The sequence below is a fragment of the Liolophura sinensis genome, chromosome 8 (genome assembly GCF_032854445.1).
Source record: "Liolophura sinensis isolate JHLJ2023 chromosome 8, CUHK_Ljap_v2, whole genome shotgun sequence".
NCBI lineage: Eukaryota > Metazoa > Mollusca > Polyplacophora > Chitonida > Chitonidae > Liolophura > Liolophura sinensis.
Window position 1 is genome coordinate 44,116,761 of NC_088302.1, and position 23,022 is coordinate 44,139,782.

General features: G+C 38.8%; 1 protein-coding gene across 1 annotated transcript in view; it reads left to right on the plus strand.

Moving 5' to 3' along the window:
* LOC135473737 (WD repeat-containing protein on Y chromosome-like) overlaps nt 1-18,351 on the plus strand; it is a 30,583-nt gene extending 12,232 nt beyond the window's left edge. The window contains exons 2-25 of the mRNA XM_064753610.1: nt 399-539; nt 3,178-3,411; nt 4,547-4,609; nt 4,872-4,954; nt 5,484-5,576; nt 5,893-5,985; nt 6,555-6,675; nt 7,374-7,443; nt 7,692-7,898; nt 8,516-8,558; nt 8,827-8,932; nt 9,755-9,906; nt 10,488-10,590; nt 11,044-11,150; nt 11,579-11,658; nt 12,132-12,186; nt 12,643-12,751; nt 13,487-13,649; nt 14,005-14,156; nt 14,597-14,741; nt 15,782-15,910; nt 16,197-16,378; nt 17,587-17,702; nt 17,832-18,351. Of these exons, the coding sequence (XP_064609680.1) occupies nt 399-539; nt 3,178-3,411; nt 4,547-4,609; nt 4,872-4,954; nt 5,484-5,576; nt 5,893-5,985; nt 6,555-6,675; nt 7,374-7,443; nt 7,692-7,898; nt 8,516-8,558; nt 8,827-8,932; nt 9,755-9,906; nt 10,488-10,590; nt 11,044-11,150; nt 11,579-11,658; nt 12,132-12,186; nt 12,643-12,751; nt 13,487-13,649; nt 14,005-14,156; nt 14,597-14,741; nt 15,782-15,910; nt 16,197-16,378; nt 17,587-17,702; nt 17,832-17,988 (2,904 nt within the window). The 3' untranslated portion in view covers nt 17,989-18,351. The remainder of the gene's footprint in view (nt 1-398; nt 540-3,177; nt 3,412-4,546; nt 4,610-4,871; nt 4,955-5,483; nt 5,577-5,892; nt 5,986-6,554; nt 6,676-7,373; nt 7,444-7,691; nt 7,899-8,515; nt 8,559-8,826; nt 8,933-9,754; nt 9,907-10,487; nt 10,591-11,043; nt 11,151-11,578; nt 11,659-12,131; nt 12,187-12,642; nt 12,752-13,486; nt 13,650-14,004; nt 14,157-14,596; nt 14,742-15,781; nt 15,911-16,196; nt 16,379-17,586; nt 17,703-17,831) is intronic.
* Nucleotides 18,352-23,022: the final 4,671 nt, after the last annotated feature.

Here is a 23,022-nt window from a genome sequence, read left to right on the forward strand (position 1 = left end):
ATTGGTGTCATGACTGTAAATCTATAATGACTGTTTTATACACTAATTAGTGTGATTGACTCATCTAGAAGTGCTACTATTACTTAATAGCTGTTGGTGTCCTTAGCCATATGAAATTGTTGTGATGGCTCACCTGAAAGTGGTGTCACATCTCACATGCCATGGTTGGATCTTCCACATGTAATTGATGTCATGACACCTGTAATTGATGTAAAAACTCACCTGTGGTTGGTGTAATGACTCGGGTGCATTGGCTTACTTGTCATTGATATCACAACACCTATAATCAATGTGTTGACTCACTTATAATTGATGCCATGGCTCACCTGTAATCTGTGTCATGACTCACCAGTACATGTAGTTGATGACTTACCTGTTATCATCACCTGTTTTTTCAGATAGAGGAGAAGATTAACATTGACACCCTCGAGGAGCTGAAGGCAGCTTTTGCCCAGGCAGATGTCAACAAGTCCGGGAAACTTGATCTGGAGGAGTTCAAGGCCTTACTGAAAAGTCAGCTCACACTGACACCCAGCAGGGTAAGATATGTGTATCCATGGAATCAAACCTTTACATAGTTCACACTGACACCCAGCAGGGTAAGATACATGTATCCATAGAATCAAACCTAGATTTAGCTCACACTGGCACCCTACAGGGTAAGATACGTTTATCCATAGAATCAAACCTTGACATAGCTCACACTGACACCCTGCAGGGTAAGATATGTGTATCCATAGAATCAAACTTTAACATAGCTCACACTGGCACCCTGCAGGGTAAGATACATGTATCCATAGAATCAAACCTAGACTTAGCTCACACTGGCACCCTGCAGGGTAAGATATGTTTATCCATAGAATCAAACCTTGACATAGCTCACACTGGAACCCTGCAGGATAAGATACGTGTATCCATAGAATCAAACCTTGACATAGCTCACACTGGCACCCTGCAGGGTAAGATACATGTATCCATAGAATCAAACCTTGACATAGCTCACACTGGAACCCTGCAGGGTAAGATACATGTATCCATAGAATCAAACTTTGACATAGCTCACACTGACACCCTGCAGGGTAAGATACATGTATCCATAGAGTCAAACCTTGACATGGCTCACACTGACACCCTGCAGGGTAAGATACGTGTATCCATAGAATCAAACCTTGACATAGCTCACACTGGCACCCTGCAGGGTAAGATATGTGTATCCATAGAATCAAACTTTGACATAGCTCACACTGACACCCAACAGGGTCAGATACGTGTACCCATAGAGTCAAACCTTGACATGGCTCACACTGACACCCTGCAGGGTAAGATACGTGTATCCATAGAATCAAACCTTGACATAGCTCACACTGGCACCCTGCAGGGTAAGATACGTGTATCCATAGAATCAAACTTTGACATAGCTCACTCTGACACCCTGCAGGGTAAGATACGTGTATCCATAGAATCAAACCTTGACATAGCTCACACTGGCACCCTGCAGGGTAAGATACGTGTATCCATAGAATCAAACTTTGACATAGCTCACTCTGACACCCTGCAGGGTAAGATACGTGTATCCATAGATTCAAACCTTGACATAGCTCACACTGGCACCCTGCAGGGTAAGATACGTGTATCCATAGAATCAAACTTTGACATGGCTCACACTGACACCCTGCAGGGTAAGATACGTTTATCCATAGAATCAAACTTTGACATAGCTCACATTGACACCCTGCAGGGTAAGATACGTTTATCCATAGAATCAAACTATGACATAGCTCACACTGACACCCTGCAGGGTAAGATACGTGTATCCATAGAGTCAAACCTTGACATAGCTCACACTGGCACCCTGCAGGGTAAGATACGTGTATCCATAGAATCAAAACTTGACATAGCTCACACTGACACCCTGCAGGGTAAGATACGTGTATCCATAGAATCAAAACTTGACATAGCTCACACTGGCACCCTGCAGGGTAAGATACGTGTATCCATAGAATCAAAACTTGACATAGCTCACACTGGCACCCTGCAGGGTAAGATACGTGTATCCATAGAATCAAACCTTGACATGGCTCACACTGACACCCTGCAGGGTAAGATGCGTGTATCCATAGAATCAAACCTTGACATGGCTCACACTGGCACCCTGCAGGGTAAGATGCGTGTATCCATAGAATCAAAACTTGACATGGCTCACACTGACGCCCTGCAGGGTAAGAAACATGTATCCATAGAATCAAACCTTGACATAGCTCACACTGACACCCAACAGGGTAAGGTATCCATACGGGCAGCCTAGACATAACTCATATTGACACCTGGGTGGGTATAAAGGTATACAATATAAGGAGTCTAGACATAACTCATATTGACACCTGGGTGGATATAAAGGTATACAATATAAGGAGTCTAGACATAACTCGTATTGACACCTGGGCGGGTATAAAGGTATACAATATAAGGAGTCTAGACATAACTCATATTGACACCTGGGTGGATATAAAGGTATACAATATAAGGAGTCTAGACATAACTCGTATTGACACCTGGGCGGGTATAAAGGTATACAGTATAAGGAGTCTAGACATAACTCATATTGACACCTGGGCAGGTATAAAGGTATACAGTATAAGGAGTCTAGACATAACTCACATTGACACCTGGGCAGGTATAAAGGTATACAATATAAGGAGTCTAGACTGCTCACACTGACATTCTGAAGGGTAACCAAGTTATGACACTTAACCTAGAGACCACCCACACTGAGAAAGAGGAGGGTAATGTATCCATTATAGGAGACCCAGCCCAGCATAAGTACATTCATGTTACCATGTAATGAAACAAACAGGCTGCTCAAAATGAGAAATAAGAGGGTAGGTAACAAAATTCACAGTGACACTCAGATGACCAAAATGTCCTAATTTACAATAAAATCCAGCAGAATAGTGAGAAATTCTTGTGTGTGTTAGTAAACATAGTCCAGATAAATAAATGTGTATGTGGGAAGGTACCAGCAACCTGCGGATGGTTGTGGGTTTTCCCGGGCTCTGCCTGGTTTCCTCCCACCATAATGCTGGTCGCCATGAAGTGAAATATTCTTGAGTATGGTGTAAAACACCAATCTAATAAATAAATAAATAAATAAATAACTGTATTCATTATGACTGACAGGAGACCCAGATTGATGCCCTGTTCATGAAGATAGACTGGTCATCTGAAAACTACATCACATGGGATGAGTTTTGTACGTACATGCAGCTTGAATATGCAGAAAAGGAAGACTCGTACCTGAGAGCCAAGGAGGTGTCCTTCCATCTGCCAGCAAAGATAGAGCCCCTCCCCCACCGGGACCCAATCCTGCGCATCACCAGTACCCCTGATGGAACATTCATAGCCTGTAGTCAGGTGAGGCGCTCACTGAAACAATGTCTCTCCTTTCAATGTCCTATAGAAGAACTTTTATGGAATGTGATATGGAACAAAAGTTTTCATTGCATGTTCTGATTGACCAATTTGTCTTCATATGTGTTTTATAGAACTGTCACTTGGTGTTCTATGGAACTGTCACCTGGTGTTCTATGGACTGTCACATGGTGTTCTATGGAACAAATTGTATTTTTTTCTCTCTATTGCACAGCAAACGTTTCAGAAATGGCTGATGCATGGTGGGAAAAAATGTTCCAAGTGTTTGTGTGTTGAAATAGACTTAAAAAAAATTACAACAATGGAGTGTTTTGTAAAAGGTCAACAGTGTCTTTGATAGTAACTGTTTTAGAGTGGCTTGGAAATATAAAAATAGTCAGTGGGTTTTTAATTTCACAGCAACACAATGATTAGCGAGGCCATAGTTTTTAAATACAGAGTTTCGGTTTCAATGTGCAGCCAGTTCTTGTAGGAGACACTTACATTAGATTTCCCGTGATTCAGTTCACAATTTCCACCCAAGAGGTTGACATGTTTCTCCACCAGGTGGCGCAAGCTTCTACAGATGATGTAACATGTGTAATGTGCTATGGAGACTAGCTATAGGGAAGTTACATACTTTTAAGTAATGGCTCTAGGGAAGTTGCATACTTGTAGGTAATGGCTCTAGGGAAGTTGCATACTTCTAGGTAATGGCTCTAGGGAAGTTGCATACTTCTAGGTAATGGCTCTAGGAAAGTTGCATACTTCTAGGTGATGGACTTCAGATTTCACTTCATAACTGTATTAAGTTTAATAATGTCACTTTTTGTCCTGTTCAGTTGATGATAGATGGTCTCATGGTGTCAGCTGAATTTACTTTTTGCCCCCTTCTGTTCCCGAGTGAAAATTCTTGTTCATTAATTATATCCCAGAAATACTAGCCTCAAGGGGACAATTATTTGTCACATTAATGTGACTATCCCTAATAGTTGTATTGTAGATTGTAGCTGATTTTTAGATAGTGCCTAATCAGTAAACCTGACCTAACTGATGAATGACAAAGTCAGACATTTAATTAAAATGTTTTTATTAACTAGCCAGAGATGAATAATGACAAAATTCTCTTCATTTTCAGGATGGCCAGGTGTCTTTCTGGACATCAAATCTAGAGCAGAAACGAAAATTGAAACCACTGATGGTGAGTATATTAAAAACAGCCTTCATTGATGCTACATATTCATGAATGTGAATAATTTATGTACAAATTATAATGAAATAAGTGTACATCATAGATATATTCATCATAAGATAGGGATAACATTGATCTCGTCTCATCATTTATTATATTATTCATTTCCGTATTGCAACTTTTAAATTTCAGCACACGACAGGATAATATATTCAGGTGTAAGATATAAGAAAATGTAGAGAGTACACACAGATTTTTTGTATATTTACAGGAAACTACAAGCAGACAAAAACCAAAATGGATCACAGATTTTGTGATAATGACACAGTACAATAAATTTATTGTCAGCACTGGGTATGTATATTCAGGAATTCCACTATTACAACTTAATCATGATTTCAGTAGGGGAGTTTCAAGTTTGAACTCTTTTGTCGTTTAAGGTACAAACAGTCCTGCTGTATCATGTGACTGATCAACCTTTGTTGACATTGATTTACTTATCACAGAAGTCTGATTAATAGACTTTTGCCAATCATCTATAGGCACATATAATTCTGGAGGCACAAAAGACAACTCTTTAAATACTTTACAAGTTCACTAATGTTCATCTCCTCAGTTTTATGCACTGTTTTTCTACTCCAAATAACTTTTTGTGAAAGTTTTTTTTTTTTCAGAATGTTAGTTGCCCAGCATTTCTGTATTATATGTTGCTATGTAACAAAAAAAAATGGTGCTTGAAGTCTGTTGAATTTTTCATATATGTACTACTACTGCTTACATGAATTTTCAAAAATTTGTGCATGTAAAGACATTCTACGAATTCCCGACCACTTCATTCTCCATGTTTAGATTGTGTTTCATGTCATTGTGATGTACTTTGTAGTGACCGAGAGTTACAGTTCTTTGAGCTCTCCTCCCTAGAGCCATACTGCCAGATTGGGGGCTTAGAGACCGTCCCCCTCAAGTTAGATTACTGGTGAGTGTGCTTTCTGATGAGTACATGTACTGTTAAGAGTGAGTAGACCAACAAACCAGTGTTAATTGGGCAGCGCTCATGGTGGCAATCACCCAGTTTCAAGGAATTTCTTTTTATTGTTAATCCTTGGTGGTTCATTTAAAACATTGATGAGATGGAATTATCCTTAAATTATATTTATGTCCGTCCAATTAAATTTTTCAAAAAAATTGTGTATGCTTGCACATTTCTAGCATGAATGATATGAAAATGTTACAATATTTTATACCCCCTGTATTTTGCCCCTCTCACGTTCTCCACTTATGGACATTTTCAGCTCCACGGGTCATGACGAGTGTCTGTTGCTGTATGGAGACAGTCAAGGCTGTGTGAATATCCTCGTTATGACATCTGTAGGTGAATGTTTGAGGTAGGTGTTGTAATAACATTTAGACAAAGTGTTACTGATTCTGATGAATTTCTAACCATCAGGGCTTGAAAGAAAAGTTGTAAAATTCATAAATCAGTTTGGTTGGTGTATTGAATAAAATTGTTGTCTGTAGATACTCCCTTACGCCATAGACACACCACTAACGCACCACATCCAAACCATAAACATACCATAGGCAAACCACAGGCACTCTACAGGCGAGCTTGTCATTATACTCTTTAAGACCTGTTCTCAGCTTTAAAAAAAATGCCACCGCAAATAAGAGTACTGTATTTCTCTTAAAGTTTAGCCTTTTTTATTCATGTGACATTTCATCTAATAAAAACCTAAAAACTTGTAAAGTTAATTTCTTATGAGGAAAACTTAATTATTGCCATTAGAAGGATAATTTGAAGGCCTTTATGTGCTTCCGAAAGCGCATTTATACAGGCCAAACATTAGGTGTAATACTGTAAACTGTTTTCGAGTTTATACAGAAGGAACGAATACAACAAATTGCTAGTGACTAAGCTGTGATCAGTAATGATTAACACTGTAATGATTTGCAGGACATGGAAAAAGTTACCAAAGCATGAAGGATTCATAGCCAGTGTTAGCCTGGATGCCGTAGCCAGTGGACCTCATGTTCAGTTTATACGCTGGAGTGTTCACGGTGACTGGATACAGCAGGTGAGTGGTAGATTGAGGCCTTTGCTTCTGTCCTGTATTTGTGATGATGGAAGTCTGCCTTATACATGTATCTGTGTTGTCATCTACATGTAGCCCTCACCATCATAATAGTCAGTGATGTCTCATCGGCTTATCTGGCCCTATGATTTTGGCGGCATGTCTAACTTGAAAGTTGTATTGGCCTATCTTTCCCAGCGAAGTCACAGTGATTCATCTAGCCCTAAAGTCACAGTCGCCTGAAAGGGCCTTATAATCAGTGTGTCCAATCCAGTGTAAAAGTTCAGCCCTGAAGTTGATATGGCCCATCCAGTTCGGAAGTCAATAAAGCCGGTCCTGAAGTCAATATGGCCCACCCAGTCCTGAAGTCAAGATGGCCCATCCAGTCCTGAATTCAATATGGTCCATCCAATCCTGAAGCCAATATGGCCCGTCTAGTCCTGAAATCAACATGGCCCATCCAGTCCAATATTAAATCCAATCATGAAGTCAAGAAGTCCAGGTGGCCTTTGCATGTCTAAAGCTGTTCAGTTGGCCTATCCAGTTTTATTGACCCATGTCATTAAACTGATTGCTATCATAACACAAGTTAATGTTGTGTATCTGAGAAAGCAGTTTAAACTGCCAATTAATTCATGAAATCAGTGTTATTAGAGCTGTTTGCACTGGTTTTGATGTTTTTGTTTTTCTTTTATTTCCAGTTGAAATATTATCATGAGATGAGGCAGGTGATTTCTTGTTCAAACAATGCAAATTCCGCTCTGGTCATAGGTATGTCAGCTTTGGATGTTTTTGTTCACTGTGATCATTATAGGACCTTCCATGAATGTCACTGCATTGCTTCATAGTTGTCTTAACATTACAGCATTGATATGTCCATTTTCATTAAAGTATCACAGCCGTTCATGTACCTCAACCATTCTTGTACCCCAAAACAACTATCAGATGCCATCAAGTGAATAAACTGATATTATTTTAAAATCTTTCAAAGGTTACATTGTTGTTGTTGGTGTATTCAGGATGCACCACAGGAAGTACCCATGTGGAGCAGCAGTTAAAGGAAGTGGGCAACGCCGCTGGAGGGGCAGAGAGGCCGAGGGCAAAGGTCAACTTTGCCTACGCGACCACGAAGCCGCGTCTGGATGCTGATCAGACTGTGTTCAAAGTGTACAAGGGAGTGAAGTGTTTTGACTTCTCCAAGAGGAGGAATATCCTAGTCACAGGGGGTGAGGATCAGAGATCTGGTAGCAGTCACAGTGTTATTGGAATCTTTTAAGCTATATTTTTTATTTCAGTCAGTTTTCTGTAAACCAGTAAGTATCAGTGTAGTATAAACTACTGGGCCGAAGCTGCATGTTGGCCATCTGGTAGGCAGCACATAGGTGCATAGATATAGCTATATGCCTTGGCCATATGTCCATCACTAGTCCAGCTAGATCATTTCCAACTCTGTGACGGACTGACAATTTTGAAGGATTTATTTAATGTTTTAGTTTGGGTTATTTTATTGTATTTTATTGGACCAACAAACCATAGTACACAGGTACAATAATAGTCATGTCTTAACACAAATAATACAGACTTGATTCAGTACAGCAAAACGAAATGTAGCTGCTAAAATTGAAAGGCAAAAAACAGGTATAACTTTGCACTAACTAGTGTCATAAATTTTCTGTACATTGATTCTTACAATTTCTGCCATAATTTCATTATTAAAATAATAATAATTCTTTTTCAAGGGTTCTAAGCCAGCATATGTTGCTGCAAAATGTTTTGATAGTTTTCTGTATGTTTGAATCTTTCTCAAGTGTTTCAGTGTTTTTTTTGTTATTTTGTTATTCAGGTATGGACAGAATAGTACGGATGTGGAATCCCTATGTACCTCTGTAAGTGTCCTACTCTGTCAGTCTTAAATTTTAGCTTTTCTGTTAAAACTAAAATTTCACAACACTGATTTTTGCATGTAAAAATAAACTGTCACAAAGCTAATCTGACCATGATAATTTTTGGTTCAACAAAGAAAGAAGACATGTCATAAATTCCCAGAAAAAAATCTTTTTTTGTGCATTCATTCATTAAGTTTGGGCTTCTCTCATTTTCTGTTGGTGGCTCCTGCATTTCTCTGCCACTCATCTATGTCTTTGTGGTTTTCAGTAAACCTACAGGGATGTTGAGAGGTCATAATGCTCCTATCTTCTATTTGTTTATTGCTGAGGAAGACAACCGTGTCTTCAGTATATCCACAGACAAGTGCATCAAGGTACGACACTGGATGCTTGTTCTTGTACATGAATGTTAGTCCGCTATACGTATGTATGATGATAGTAAGTTAGCTTGTTATTTAGGTGGGGGTCTCTGTGTGCCAGCACGATGCAGTGAACCCATAGCCTCTCAGTTAGGTGGGCGCTGTGTTTAAGTCCGGTTCATGCTGGCTTTCTCTCCAGCTATATGTCTGCCAGGAGTCTGCGGAAGGTCAGGGTTTTCCCTGAGCCTGGTTTCCCCCTACCATGATGGTGGCTGCCCTCTTATAGTGAAATAATATTTTTGACAACCTTATATGTTGGTACAAAGAATCATGGCGGTTATGCCATCAGCTGTTCATGGATCCCAGGTGACAGTAAGCAGTGCTTGTAGGGAGATTCAGGTCATCTTACATGGAGTTAGGTAGAGGTAACTTGCCTTCCACCAATATGTCGCACACATAAAAATCAGTGTACCTTACGTGAGAGAGTTTGTCAGTTACTTGCCAAAGTCTGGTGGTTTACCTTGGGCATACCAGTTTCCAACTACCACTGTGAAAGTGACTGCTGTGGTATAAGTGAAAAGTTCTGGGTATGTTGTTAAGCTATTAATCAGGTAAATAAATGAATAAAGTTGTCACTTATTCAAGTAAATTTGTTAGTTGCTTTGCTTTTCTTTTGTCCCAGATCAATATGGCATCTCTGTTTAGGTTTCTTGGTGTGGTTTGATGTTGGTTTATATTGTTACATGTTTCAATTCAGTTGTTTTAGTTTCCCTCATTAACAATGCATTGATTCTTTCGTTCATCCATTTCCTGAATGTGTCTCTGCTCTCACTTAAGATATGGGACATCCAGGACCAGAGTTGTCTGTTGACCGTCCGTCCTAAGGGACACAAGATCAGAGGGGACCTTCAGGCTATTCACTACTCCCCGGTCACTAAGGCCCTGGCTGTATCAACAGATCAGATTGCCGTCCTCAGCTTAAGGCTCAGGTGACTATCTTAATAAGCATTGAGGAAATTCGTCTCAAACTACTTTATTACCTGGCGTGTGTAAAATTTAAGACCTCTTGTGAGGAGGCATGCTGTCTAGTGGCTTGACCCTACCTGCTCAAGACTTCATGAGAAACTTGACACACCTGTGTTTCACAGCTTCCCTTATGAATGCTTGATCAGGTGTGGAGGAAACCAAGAAGCTGGAAAGTGTGCTAGAATTTTGGCGGTGAGGAATAAAATTCTGGATTGTTTTCTTTTCTGAGATTGGACAAAGATGAAGATTCTGAAGAGCTACACTCTGATGAGTATCTTGACCTACCTGTTCAGTCCATGTTGCAAATCAAATACATCCATGACCTGGTGTTGTGCCCACAGCTAATCATCACCATACTTAACAGTGCAGAACACAAAATTTTGTCCATGCCAATGTTGCTCAAGTGAAAAAATAATATTTTGGATATATCAAAATGTAAAGAGTCTGTAGTAAAAAATGTACTTCTCCCTTCATTGATCCAGGCCTTGCTTTGTCTGAGGTTATTCTTTTATCATTATACAGGATGGTGTTGTTGTTGTTGTAGGCCAATTCTCCACGCTGACATAGCAATAACCCACAAGGAGCCTGTGACCTGTGTTAGGTACAACCCTAGCTTCAGACAGGTGGTCACATGCTCTGAGGGATCGGTTAGTATGCAAGGACATTCCTTATTGTAATGACAGTTTATCAAGGGGCATAACTCTCTATGCTCGTGCAGCGCATTGACTGAGGAATGTCTCACTAGTGTGGTCGCTTTGGATTTATGCTCATGCTGGCCTCTGGATGGTCGTGTGGGCCTCCCGTGGGTTCTACCCAGTTTCCTCTCACCATAATGCTGACTGCCAGAGTTTAATTGAAATATTTTCGCATACGTCATGAAACATCATTCAAATAAAGGAACCTCTGTGTTCATGTAGAAATATAAAGGAAAACTTAAGTCAAGTTTTTAAAAGAAAAAAACTAAATATATTTTCAATGCAAGATAGCCTTGTCTTGTTGCTACATTGATTGTTAAGGATGAAGATGGGATAGAAATCTGTTTCAAACTGATAAAATAAATAAATATATTACTGACAGACTTTCGGTGCAATTTCATGCAGGTGATCAAGCTATGGGACTTTGACACAGGCAGTCCTATCTTTGAGTATGGAGAGGCCCATGACAATGATGCAATAACCTGTATGACATTTGATAATACTGGCAGAAGGTAGGTTTCCGGGAAGTTCTTTAGCAGTTTTGCAGTATGGATAAACTGACAGAGCCCTTTTGTAGAGCCCACAATTTGACATTGTGTGTAATGTAAGCTTATCTTGAAATTCATACTATAGACATGGATTTACAGACGTGCACATTGTATTGTAACATAGAAATTCTAGTCATGGTGCTGTCAAAATCTTCTCTCTTGTTCATATCCATATTCAGTCCTGGCCCAGCAATGATAAATACAGAACATTTGCAATGTCCAGGTTAACTCTTCATCCCTTGTGTTTTTTTTTTCAAATTTAGTAAAATTGGAATATCTGCAGTAGACATGATATTGAGATTGGAATCTCTTTGTCTGAGCTTATGACTGTCTAGGTAAGGTGTATACATGTATATGTGTTATACATAACATATCTTATACCTGACTTACAGGCTGATCACTGGAGGCCGAGATGGATGCATGAGGATTTGGAATTACAACAATGGACATTGTCTACGAGTGCTCAAGAAAGGTGAATATAGAAGTACCTGTGATAGTAAAACTTAAGTCAAATCATAAAATTATTAATGTAATTGCAGTTGTATCTACTTCCTAATATCTAATTCCTGAACCTATTCACATATGAAAGAGCAAATTTCAGTGCAATTTATGTTTATTTTTAATCTTATCTTGGAGACAAAACTACATTGGTTGCATGGGCCAGGTTCAGAGCTTTACAAAAAGTATAATTTTCTCTATCAAAAGAGAGTAATGCCTTCAGAATATGCTCGAATAAACACCTTGCAAACAAGCAAAAAGGTTGAAGAGTTACAGTATCTTCACCTCCCATCAATCTTATTGTCTTATACACAAACTTTACAAGGAAATGCAAATTTGTTTTCACACTCAATACTTTTGTACATTAAATTTTTAAGCTAACTTTGATGGCTGCATAGAATGACAAGATGTAATATTTGCAAGTGTTGTGTGTGTTTATATCTACAGCTGACACTAACGAGGAAGTGTGTGCCTGTTCTTATGTAGAGATGAACAGGAACAGGTGAGGAAACAGGCAGAATGTGAGGTGGTTGTCAGTGTAACTACTCCCCAGACTGGCGTCAAGTTCATCTGTTTAAAAAAAACTTAAATATTCATTTTAGGGTTTATAATTAATGACTGAAGCAAATTGTTCTGTAATTATCATAAATTGGATACACAATTCCTGCTTTAAACCTGGGCAGCATTTGATTTATCTAGTATAAAGCTGCAATGAGATAGATAAGTTAATAAATATCAATGCTCAATCAGGCATCTTATATGCAAAATAGTTATTGAAATAAATTTAAAAATGAATTTCATTGGATACAATTTTTAAAAGTGGTGAATTATTTTGGTCACTGTCACGTATTGTCAGAGAGATATTTATTTGTTTTACAGTAGCCTTCAGGTGCCTTAATGAATCTTTGGAAGTCATCTAAAACCTTACCTGTAGAAAAAATTGTATTTTCTTATCCAGGTATGTGATAGCTGTGGGATGGGACAGAAGAATTAACATCTATTCTGATTCACTAGACGGCAATATCCACCACGTCCAGCACCCACTGCCCAAATGGGCAGACGACCTGGTGAGTCTGTAATACTGTACTCATAAACATCTGGGCCCAGGTGAATTCTCCAAAATCAGTGTCTAACAGCAGCAGTTTTAGTTCATATTTGATATACACTACATAAGTTTTTATAGGCTAAGTACAAAATTAAAGACTTGGCCTAAGGTTAAAACTTGTAATAAGTCTTAAACCAATTTTGAACGAGCGTGCTCTGATGAAATTCTGTCTTCAGTTTAATCGCCAGTTTGATGGAAAGTGGCTATGATAGACAAGATAACAGTTACATATTAGGTTTGTTCGGTTAATACCATTGAACCAGTTAGGATTAGCTTGTGATTTCAACTTTTGTACAACCTTAGCCTTTATAATGACCTCCGGTGAATCCAGCCTTTGGTTCTTTAAATCACAATTTAAGGTGCATGCCTTTCAATCGCTATAACACACAGTGTAAGAGTTCAAAATCAGACTTAGGTAGAGAATTTGCAGATTCCCCTGCTCTCATGGTTCCCAGTTTATGACATTTGTATAAGACCACATGTCTTGTATCATGTTGTGCAGATTTGTACAACATACTCAAGAAGTTTGTCATTAGCTTGCCCAAGGTTAGTGGTTTATGCTGGGCTATCCAATTTCCTGCACCTACATGTGTATCTCATATAAGTGTTCTTGATCGTCTCTTGATCTGTTATCCACATATTGGTCGTGTGTGTTATTTGCCATTTGATCCCATGAATGTTTTGTGATTGTCCTCAGAGAAATGGCCACAAGGAGGACATCCTGTCTGTGGCTCAATGCCCACCTAACCTGCTAGCCACATCCAGTTATGATGGAGAGGTCATTGTCTGGAACATGATCTCAGGTCACATCTTCTGTCACCTTAATGCCCCACCCCCTGAGGACTATGTTGACCAGTCATGTAAGTCATCTTGTATATATCTCCACGTCAGTTAACATCACTGACTGCTCATTTGTCACACCATTATTAATACCTATGAATAAACTGAATAACTAAAACTAAAGTAGTGAAGGCATCCCCGCATAATTATTAAGGACTTTTAAAAAGTTTGAAAAGTGCAAACAGTTGAAAATTGTGCCAAGATGCCTTTACATCTTCATTAATAGTGTTATTGAACCCATGTTTACTGAAGAGAGTATAACGTTGCATTACTGATATGATTGTCTATGTAATTGTTACTTGTTAGAAGTTCTTGAAAAAGTTGCTGTCTGACACGGTGGAAATGGAAGTTCATTTGCCGAACTGTTTTTTGTAGTGGATGGAGACATGGGCATTAACCAAGTGACATTCCTCAAGTCACGGAGCCACTGTAAAGACGCTGCATCTCTGGTCACCAGTGGACCTCGGGGTCACATCCACATGTGGAACGTCTTCCAGGGTGGCACCCTCATGGCTCAGTTTAAGGGGGTGAGTACATATTGACTTTGTCCACTCACTGCAAAGTTTGTCACAATTATATGGCTGAAATATATGTGCCACTAAGTGGGCTTAAAGCCATAATCAATCATTGCACAGTTTGAAGGGGCAAGAAAAGGTTGCTATACATATATATGTATATATACATATATATATATTTGTTTTTGTGGTAAGGTTTGCTGTCAGCATGTTACATTTATTTGTGATATTTGTGATCTGCCTTTAACACTTTATGTCACAGAAACAGTTTTGTAGATACAGAATGCTTTAGGGAATCAAATAATTTTAATAGTACTTTACAGTGTGAGTTCCGGTCTTTATATTACACTTTGTTGCCCTACTTTATATATGTACATTCAGTTATGAGCCTCACTCTCAGTCTGAAATCTTTTTTTGACCTTATTCTAACGTTTAATTCTCTCTTGTTCCAGTCTAAGATGACATCTGGCATGGTGACTTGTGTTCAGACCAATGCTGCTAACTCTGTCTTGTTTACCACAGACAGTTTTGGCTTTATTTATGCCTGGAGGATTGATAATTACTGCCTGGAGACAGCTGAAACTGACCCCCCAGAATGTGAGAGCTGACGGTTATTTTACTCAGTACTGAAACACTTGAGTTGTTAGGCCACACCATTTTAAATGGGCGGAATAAATCTTATGTCAGTGGTGGAGAAAGGGATAATAGTGAAAATGAATTTTGAAAATCGTCTCATTTTTGGGAAATCTGGACTCTCCCAACAGTTTTTCTAGTTGAAGACATGTTTACATTATTGGAAAGCCTTAATTTAATAACAGGAAAGTCATGATAACATTTTGATTGGACAAAATAAAAAAGTGGATTTTCACTTTTATTTTCATTCCGTTTTTGGATTTTTTAGTGTCAGCCCCCAAGTAAAAAACACAAAATATCGGTGTCGCCTTAGTTCTATCCCAGCCTTGCACAAAGAATCTCTGTCCTCTGGGCCGTGATGTTCAAAACTGTCTAAAGACTTAATACCTGTGTTAAGGCCTTCAGTTTTGAACTTAGCCCCCTAACTATTGTGTAATGGTATGAATGAATTAAATCTCTAATATAATGGGGATTGGGACAGGTACATTGGCCGCTGAGTTTCAGTATAATATTGGCTGTAAATTCTGAATTAATACCGGTATAAGCTAATACACTTTTGAAAGATCGCAGGTTTTCCTTGGGCTCTACTCGGTTTCCTGCTACCATAATGTTGGCCGCTGTCTTACAAGTGAAATGTTCTTGAGTATGGTGTAGAACACCAATCAAATAAATAAATAAATGAATTTTTGAACAACTGCCCTCTTTGGCCTTGGTGGTAATAAACACCTGTATGGCCATCTACACATGATCTTACAAAAAGTTTGTTGTACATCTGTGCTTGCCTTCCACAAATACGACATACACATTAAACTCTCTGTGAGATAGTTTGTCACCTAGATGCCTAAAGCTGGTGGTTTACTCCCGACACTATGCCTGCAAGGCTGACACCGTCATATAAAGGGAAATATACTTGTGTATGTTTTTAAACCTGAATCAACCAAATGTACACAATTAATGGCCAGATTTCAGTGATGTTAAATGACATGATTGTTATTGTGTTACAGTGCTGACCCACTGGCGAGGTCACATCGAGAGCATCAGCTGTCTAGAGCTGGTAGAGGACACCAAGATGATTCTGACCTCCTCCAGTGACTGTACTGTTCGCATGTGGACACTCAATGGGGAATATGTTGGTGAGAACAATACATTATTGTAAAGAAACAAAGTTAATATCATATACTACAGATATACCAGTTGCTGTCACAAAGATTATCCCAGACTTGTGCCTATATGAATGAGTGAGACAGTGTGAATTGTATTGACCATTCTGATACGGTGTCAAATTGGACACACAATGCTATTGTCAGTACATTGTGTCATTCGTGAAGTTTGTATGCGGCTGTCATATGTAGTCCATTGTAACTAGTGTCTGTAGTCTAGCTTTGTACCTCTCATAGCCATGTTCTTTTCCCTTAACAGGAACATTTGGTCAGCCTGACACCTGGGACATTCATGACAACTCGAGTTACCAGCACCCCATGGTGCCCTATGATGTGCTGATTGACCCCCTCAGTCTGCCGGAACATCCACTCCTGGGGGAGAAACAGGATACTCATGAGATCATCCATGGTAGCACATCACCATCACCCTCAGGAGACAAGGTGGGTGCAGGACGCGAAACATGTCATTCAAGGGAGATAACTTTTCCCTGGTAACGCTACCCTGGTAGTTCATCTTTTCAACTGCCTCTGTGACTAATATTTTGAAACATTCTAAGAGAACTGTTGAGTGCAGAGAAATAATTTGTAGTTTTATGAAGCTTGGGTCTTTAATGACAGACACTAATCATTTTAGCATAATTTTTGTTATAATTGTGTGCATGAATTCCATTGAAAAAAGTACTTTAGAGGTCGGAGAACAGGTTGAAGATTTACAGTGATCTCTTCCTTCTCTTCACAGCATATATATATAATCATGTTAAGTAATGGAGATAAGATAGAGCTAGCACAAATACAGATAGTTTTGGTTGGATAACTTGAGTGAAATACTGATAGGTTATGTGAAGGGTATCCTTAAAGAAAAAGAAAACATGAAAAGGATGCCAAAATCAGATGAAAGAGCATGAAAACTTATTTGCAAATATGATGTATGTAAATTTGTTGTTTATTTCAAAACCATATGCGTTTAACCTAAATTAAGGTAATATTTATGAACATATTAAAAATATAAATATGATCCAAATTGAGGTTTAATACATTTGTTAGCTGAAAAGAACAAATTCTAGTGCAAAAATATTTATTAAACCTGTCTTATTACATCATTTATGACATTATTAAACAAAGACTATAAATATCAAAAGGTGGTCCTAAATACCCACCATACATAAGTATTTTCAACTGTCTTTTTCTCCTTAAGGAAAAATCAGAAAAAAAAAATTGAAGACCACATTTAGGAATAAATTTTCATACTCCTTCATCTGAACTTTGTCATTTTTATGTTTTCTCCACCTTTAAGAACGAAATGCTTAGTAATCAGTGTGGTGTTTGTTAAATGGTATATTTAGAATGTTAGTAAATATTATTAAAGCTCATTTGGAAGTGACTTATACCAGTAAATCTTTGTAGCTTTAGGAACCATACAATAGAGGTTTTGAATTTCAATCTGTTACTGATTTTTCTTGACCCATATTTTCCTGCATCACTGCTTTTATAAAGTTAAATGTTGGTATGAGGTAAATTATCAGCCAAATAAAACAACATAGAAAACTAATTTACAGTTTCAGCCCAGTGCTTTAGTGGCAAGAAGTTAAGATCAGAAATTATTCTGTTTAAAGAATGGTATAATAACCAGCTACTTGTTGTTGTAACAGGAGAAGCGGACTCCAACCCCAACTTACCTAGCCAATCGTCAGCAGTTCTTCGTGGATGACAAGACAATAGCTGAGCAGCTCAAGGCTAAGCCATTCAGTAAAGGAACTGGCAAAAGGTAACCCTTCACAACTTGCACTCTATCCATTTTAAGAAATATGTAAAAATTTTTGCAATAGTGTCTTTGGATAATGTCTAAGAGAAAGAGGATATCATTCTAACACTGGGGTCACTTGTTGCTTTACAGGTTACGACATGAGAAGACTCGACCAGTAAAACGCGAGGGTTGTGGACCCAGCGAATATCGCATGTTACCGTGTTACGACCTCATGGAGACGCCTCAACCCACTCCGCCACAGCTCAGAATAAACAAAGACGACCCATTCACCTTTTGTGTGGACTGAATCTTGTGTTTTCTTGTACGTGTGTGAGCTTGTTGGTGTTGGTGTCATTGTTTGACTGTACACAACATTTACCCGTCTTTCATTAAAACACTGGTGCAAGGGAGGGAAGCACGTATGTAACGTGGCACAATGCTGCTTTAGCCCAAGGGCATTAACGAACAAGAGAACCACAAATGTGAACAGCCTGCGGTGTGCTAATTGTTAAAGACAATATGTGTTTATGTCCAGTGGGGATACTTTCCTTGTCTTGTTACCGTGAGTAGTGGAATGGCATCCCTGTTCCATGTTGTTACTGAATTTGGCAGTATTAGACTAAAGCCTTGTTGTACTGTGTTAGCAAGAGTTTGAGCGGTCTACACAGGACAAAGGAGTTTGTTGGGAGGGAGGGAGGGAGTGCTGTCTTAGCAAATCAGTTGGAATACCACTATTTGAGCATGAAAACTGCTATTATGTTACCGTACTGTGCCTTGCATGTTGGTGATGTTGGTGAAGGTAGACACTGGACAGTACAATAAAGTAGGATTTGCCTCCCCATGTTGATTGTGGATTTCATATACTTTAATTTATTTGTTTACAAGTGATTGTATAGAAATGATGGTTTTATGTCTTACAGTTTAAACTCTGTTCTGTTTAAACTCACGTTACTTCATGATGTCATTGTACATTTCCATTTATCTGTGTGTAACATCTTCAGCTTTAAAACTCGGCCAAACTGTATTAAGTGGAACTGAATGTTTTCAGTATTTATTAAGGGAAGACTTCATATGCCTTATGCCTCCCAGCAATAATTCAATTTAAGTCAAGCAAAATGGCCACATTTTTTACTTGTCAGTTAATCGCGAATGAACTTTATTTTTGTCAAGAAATGAAGCTTGTGGGGATTTCAAAAGCATGTTGTGATAAGCATTTAATTGTTAAAGTTTTATGCATGTATATGCTTGTTTTATTGTACACATTTATATGTGAGCTGAATTGGCTACTCTGTGATATTCTTTTTAATTTGTTTATAAATATAAATAAATGATATGGTCAGTTTTTTATGTTGGTTTGTGTGTGGGTTAATTAAAATTGTTTACTGATAATAGGCTTAAATGTCAACCGAATGATTACAGGATTTTTGTACTTGGTTAATTAGCTGAATAACAAGCAGAGGAAAATAACTCATTGACAAATGATGAAGATCCTTGTTATTTACTATGTAGCACATGCTGTGTGAGCCTTGGTTAGCAAATTTGACAATCCTCGCCCCAACCCCTTCTCAGTGAGACACATGCGGTGTGAGCCTTGGCAAATTTGAAAATTCCTCCCCTCTCTCTGTAGGACCCGCATCCTCTCCTCTCACATGCCGTGTGAGCCTTAGTTAGCAAATTTGAGGACTCTCCCGGCTGTTCACTATTTGTGGGGCATGGGTGATAAAATGCAGTTTACAACACATTTGATAAAGACCATTTGTCTTCCACCAATATATTTGTTTCTCACAATTGGGAAAGTGTGTCCGTAATTTACCACTAAGGTAGGTGTTTTACCCCAAGCACTTCGGTTTCCTCCATCCATAAAAAAAAATCAGTCGTCAAATTTTGAGCATGATTTTAGACCACAGGGAGATAAATAAATACCAGAGAGCCTGATGGAAATCATCAGCAATGGTTCCTCAAAACCAGACAGTGCCTATAGATACTACCCAGAGAAATGGTTCCTCAAAACCAGACAGTGCCTATAGATACTACCCACAGAAATGGTTCCCCCAAAACCAGACAGTGCCTATAGATACTACCCACAGAAATGGTTCCTCAAAACCAGACAGTGCCTATAGATACTACCCACAGAAATGGTTCCTCAAAACCAGACAGTGCCTATAGATACTACCCACAGAAATGGTTCTTCAAAACCAGGCATGATCATATGGATACCATCAACAATGGTCTCTCAAACCACAGAGCCTAATAGAACCCACAGAAATGGCCCTTCAAAACCATACTGAGCCTAATGCCACCTACCAGAAATGGCTCGTGACAACCAGACGGAGCCAGATGGAACCTACCAGGAATGGCCATTCAAAACCATACAGAGCCTAATGCAACCTACCAGAAATTGCTCATCACAACCAGACAGAGCCAAGTGTAACCTACCAGAAATGGCCCATCACAACCAGACAGAGCCTAATGCAACCTACCAGAAATGGTCCATCAAAACCGGACAGAGCCTAACGTAACTTACCAGAAATGGCCCTTAAAAATCAGGGAGAACCTGATGGAGCCCACCAGATATGACCCTTCAATACTAGGCAGGGCCTAATGCAACCTAACAGAACTGACCCTTCAAAACCAGAAAGAACCTGATGGAACCCATCAGAACTGGCCTTTCAAAATCAAACAGAGCCTGGTGGAACCCACCAGAACTGGCTCTTCACAATCAGTCATAAACCACCAGCAATAGCCTCTCAAAACCAGACAACGCCTTACTGAAACATCACTTATGTTTCCCTAAATGCAGACAGTGGTCCCTCAAAACCAGAATAAATCATGTTTGCCCGCAATTCTTTAACCAAGAATCAACCAAGATCTCTATCTCAATGGCTACCAGCCAATCTGTGACTATTTTGGAAAAGTTTTTAACTCAAGGTGTTCCGGAGACGTGTTCTAGAACGTACAGAAAAATAATAAGAGGCAACAGAAAATTCATATCATAATAAAAAAAGTGAGTAATTTATATATTAGATGTGTTTGAGACTTCGAAAACAGCCATTTGACAAACACTGAACTTGTCCATGCTCACAAAAATCCTTTTTTTGTTGTTATATTTGCTGAGTCTTAGAGCGCTTGCTTCCTGATCCCGCGCAAATACTGCATGTATGTGGAATGTCACATGGTAACGGGAATTCCTTGGCAACCTAAAGAAGAGAGTAGTTATCAGTGGTGATACTAAGGTTAAACTTAAGATATTCGTGTTCATTAGGTTAAGATGGTTTGGCGTTTTCTGATGAGACTTGATCAGTTATGCACGAATCTATACCCTGGTTTATCTCTGAGCCTGGGACTACCAATGAGGCCTGATGTGTCCCAGATGGGCTTTGGACTTGTTTCCTGTGAGCCTAGACAAGTGATTGTCATCGAACTTTGACATCTTTCAATGAGCCTACTATTGTTTATTTTCGAGCCTTTAACTTCTTCCTATGAACATGATGGAGTTTCAGTCTTCAACGGTTTACTATGTGCCTCCTCTTGCTTTTTTATGTATATAGTGTGCGTTAAAGACGTGGGAAAAAAACATATTTTGTGAAAACAGCTGATTATCCTCGGTGTTAAACACCTTTTAATATAGAAACAACATACGACATTCATGCCTCACAGCTTGATCCGGAAAAGAATGTTCTTCTAGTTGTAATATAAATGTAGAGTCAAAATCCCCTAAAATTAAGTCGCTAAATACTTTACTAGAGTAAATTTTGATATTTGATATTGCGTCTACTTTACTGACACGACACCACATGAAGTTCATGTATAAAATACAATGTACAAGACAAATTTGTGAATCCAAAATTAGCATCAAGAGGTTTCTAACTGATGAGGTCTTAAACATATATAGTTGAATGTCCACACGCATTTTATGTGGCTGAAGTTATGCTGTACTGGTACCATCTCCCTAATTAAATTTGGCTTTCTCATTAAATTGTGTTCATGTAGATGTGGTTGGTAGCCATGGCAACGAGCAAACCGGAAACGTCTTGCTTATCGGTATCTAGGTGAAAGCACATAACAGTTAGCTTTATATATGAAGTAATAGGGAATTCCACAGATTGATTTATGTTTGTGAACACTATATGTCCTTCAGTAATTAATCCTATTGATGATATGTCTATCTTCGTAATGATGTGTTCCATAAATGCGTCTATTGTTCAACAACAACCCCCGGGAAATTGTTTTTTCTCCGGTCACACCTGTTAATTGTGCTTTCAACCTTTGTGTAGGCTACAAAACAATATTCAGAAATGATCATTCATATACAGCCATAATAGGCCTACCGTGCCTCTCATTTGATGTAGGCCTGCTTTTATGTGTTTCAATTTATCGATGTATGTGATTTGTTGTGTATATATGCAAAATCAAAAGGTTCCAGCATGCGACGAAGTTTCTGTCGATTCCTGTCCCCAAACTAATAACTTCTCGACAGGCGTATACATGATTTTTTGTCTTTAGTAAAAACCACTATTTTTGTGGAATGGAGAAAACTGCCTGGTCGAGTGCTGTGTGTTTGGGGGTTTTAAATGCTAAATATCGCATTAAGATGTCAGGCTTACTATAAAAACATGACGAACATTTGTGCTGACATTTATTTATTTATACGGTGTTTAAAGCTGTGTAGTTATAGTTAATAGTTATTTGCTTATTTGGACAGGTAGGTTTATGAGAAGAGGGGGAAACATGATTGTGAGTGGAGGAAGAGTTTTGAACCCACTACCGCCTCACTGTGTACTTAATTCTGATAATGAGAGTTCTTTATATGTATGAATGTTGAAGATTACTGAATGCATGTTCAAGGAGCACCCAGTCACGTGTAGAGGCCACTGTAACACAGAGACGTCATCACGATCATCGGCAAACTGAAATTGTGTTAGGGTTTGTTTTCTTGGATACATCAAGCCGTAGGGGCTTCATTTTAACACGCTGCCCTATTTATAGATAAAAAATCGATTAGATATGGGTGTGGTGACATACTTGACACGGAAGCTGTTAAATGAAGGGTTAAAAGCTGTATCGTAATCCGTGTTAGTATGCTGTTGGCCGTGGCATACCTCTAATATATATGTACATGCTGCATGTACAGTACATAATTAATTATATCGACATCTAATATACACGTCTGCAATATACACACCAATGTGGCTGGGAGAATATCGACAAAAATTCAGGTCGTTTTATCACGTTGCCACGGTTACCGAAACAAACAGTTGATGTCATCATCTATCAGCGAGAATCCTCCATATTGTGGCGTCTCCGCAAAGATACGACCATCGGTACTGTGAATGCTGGCAGG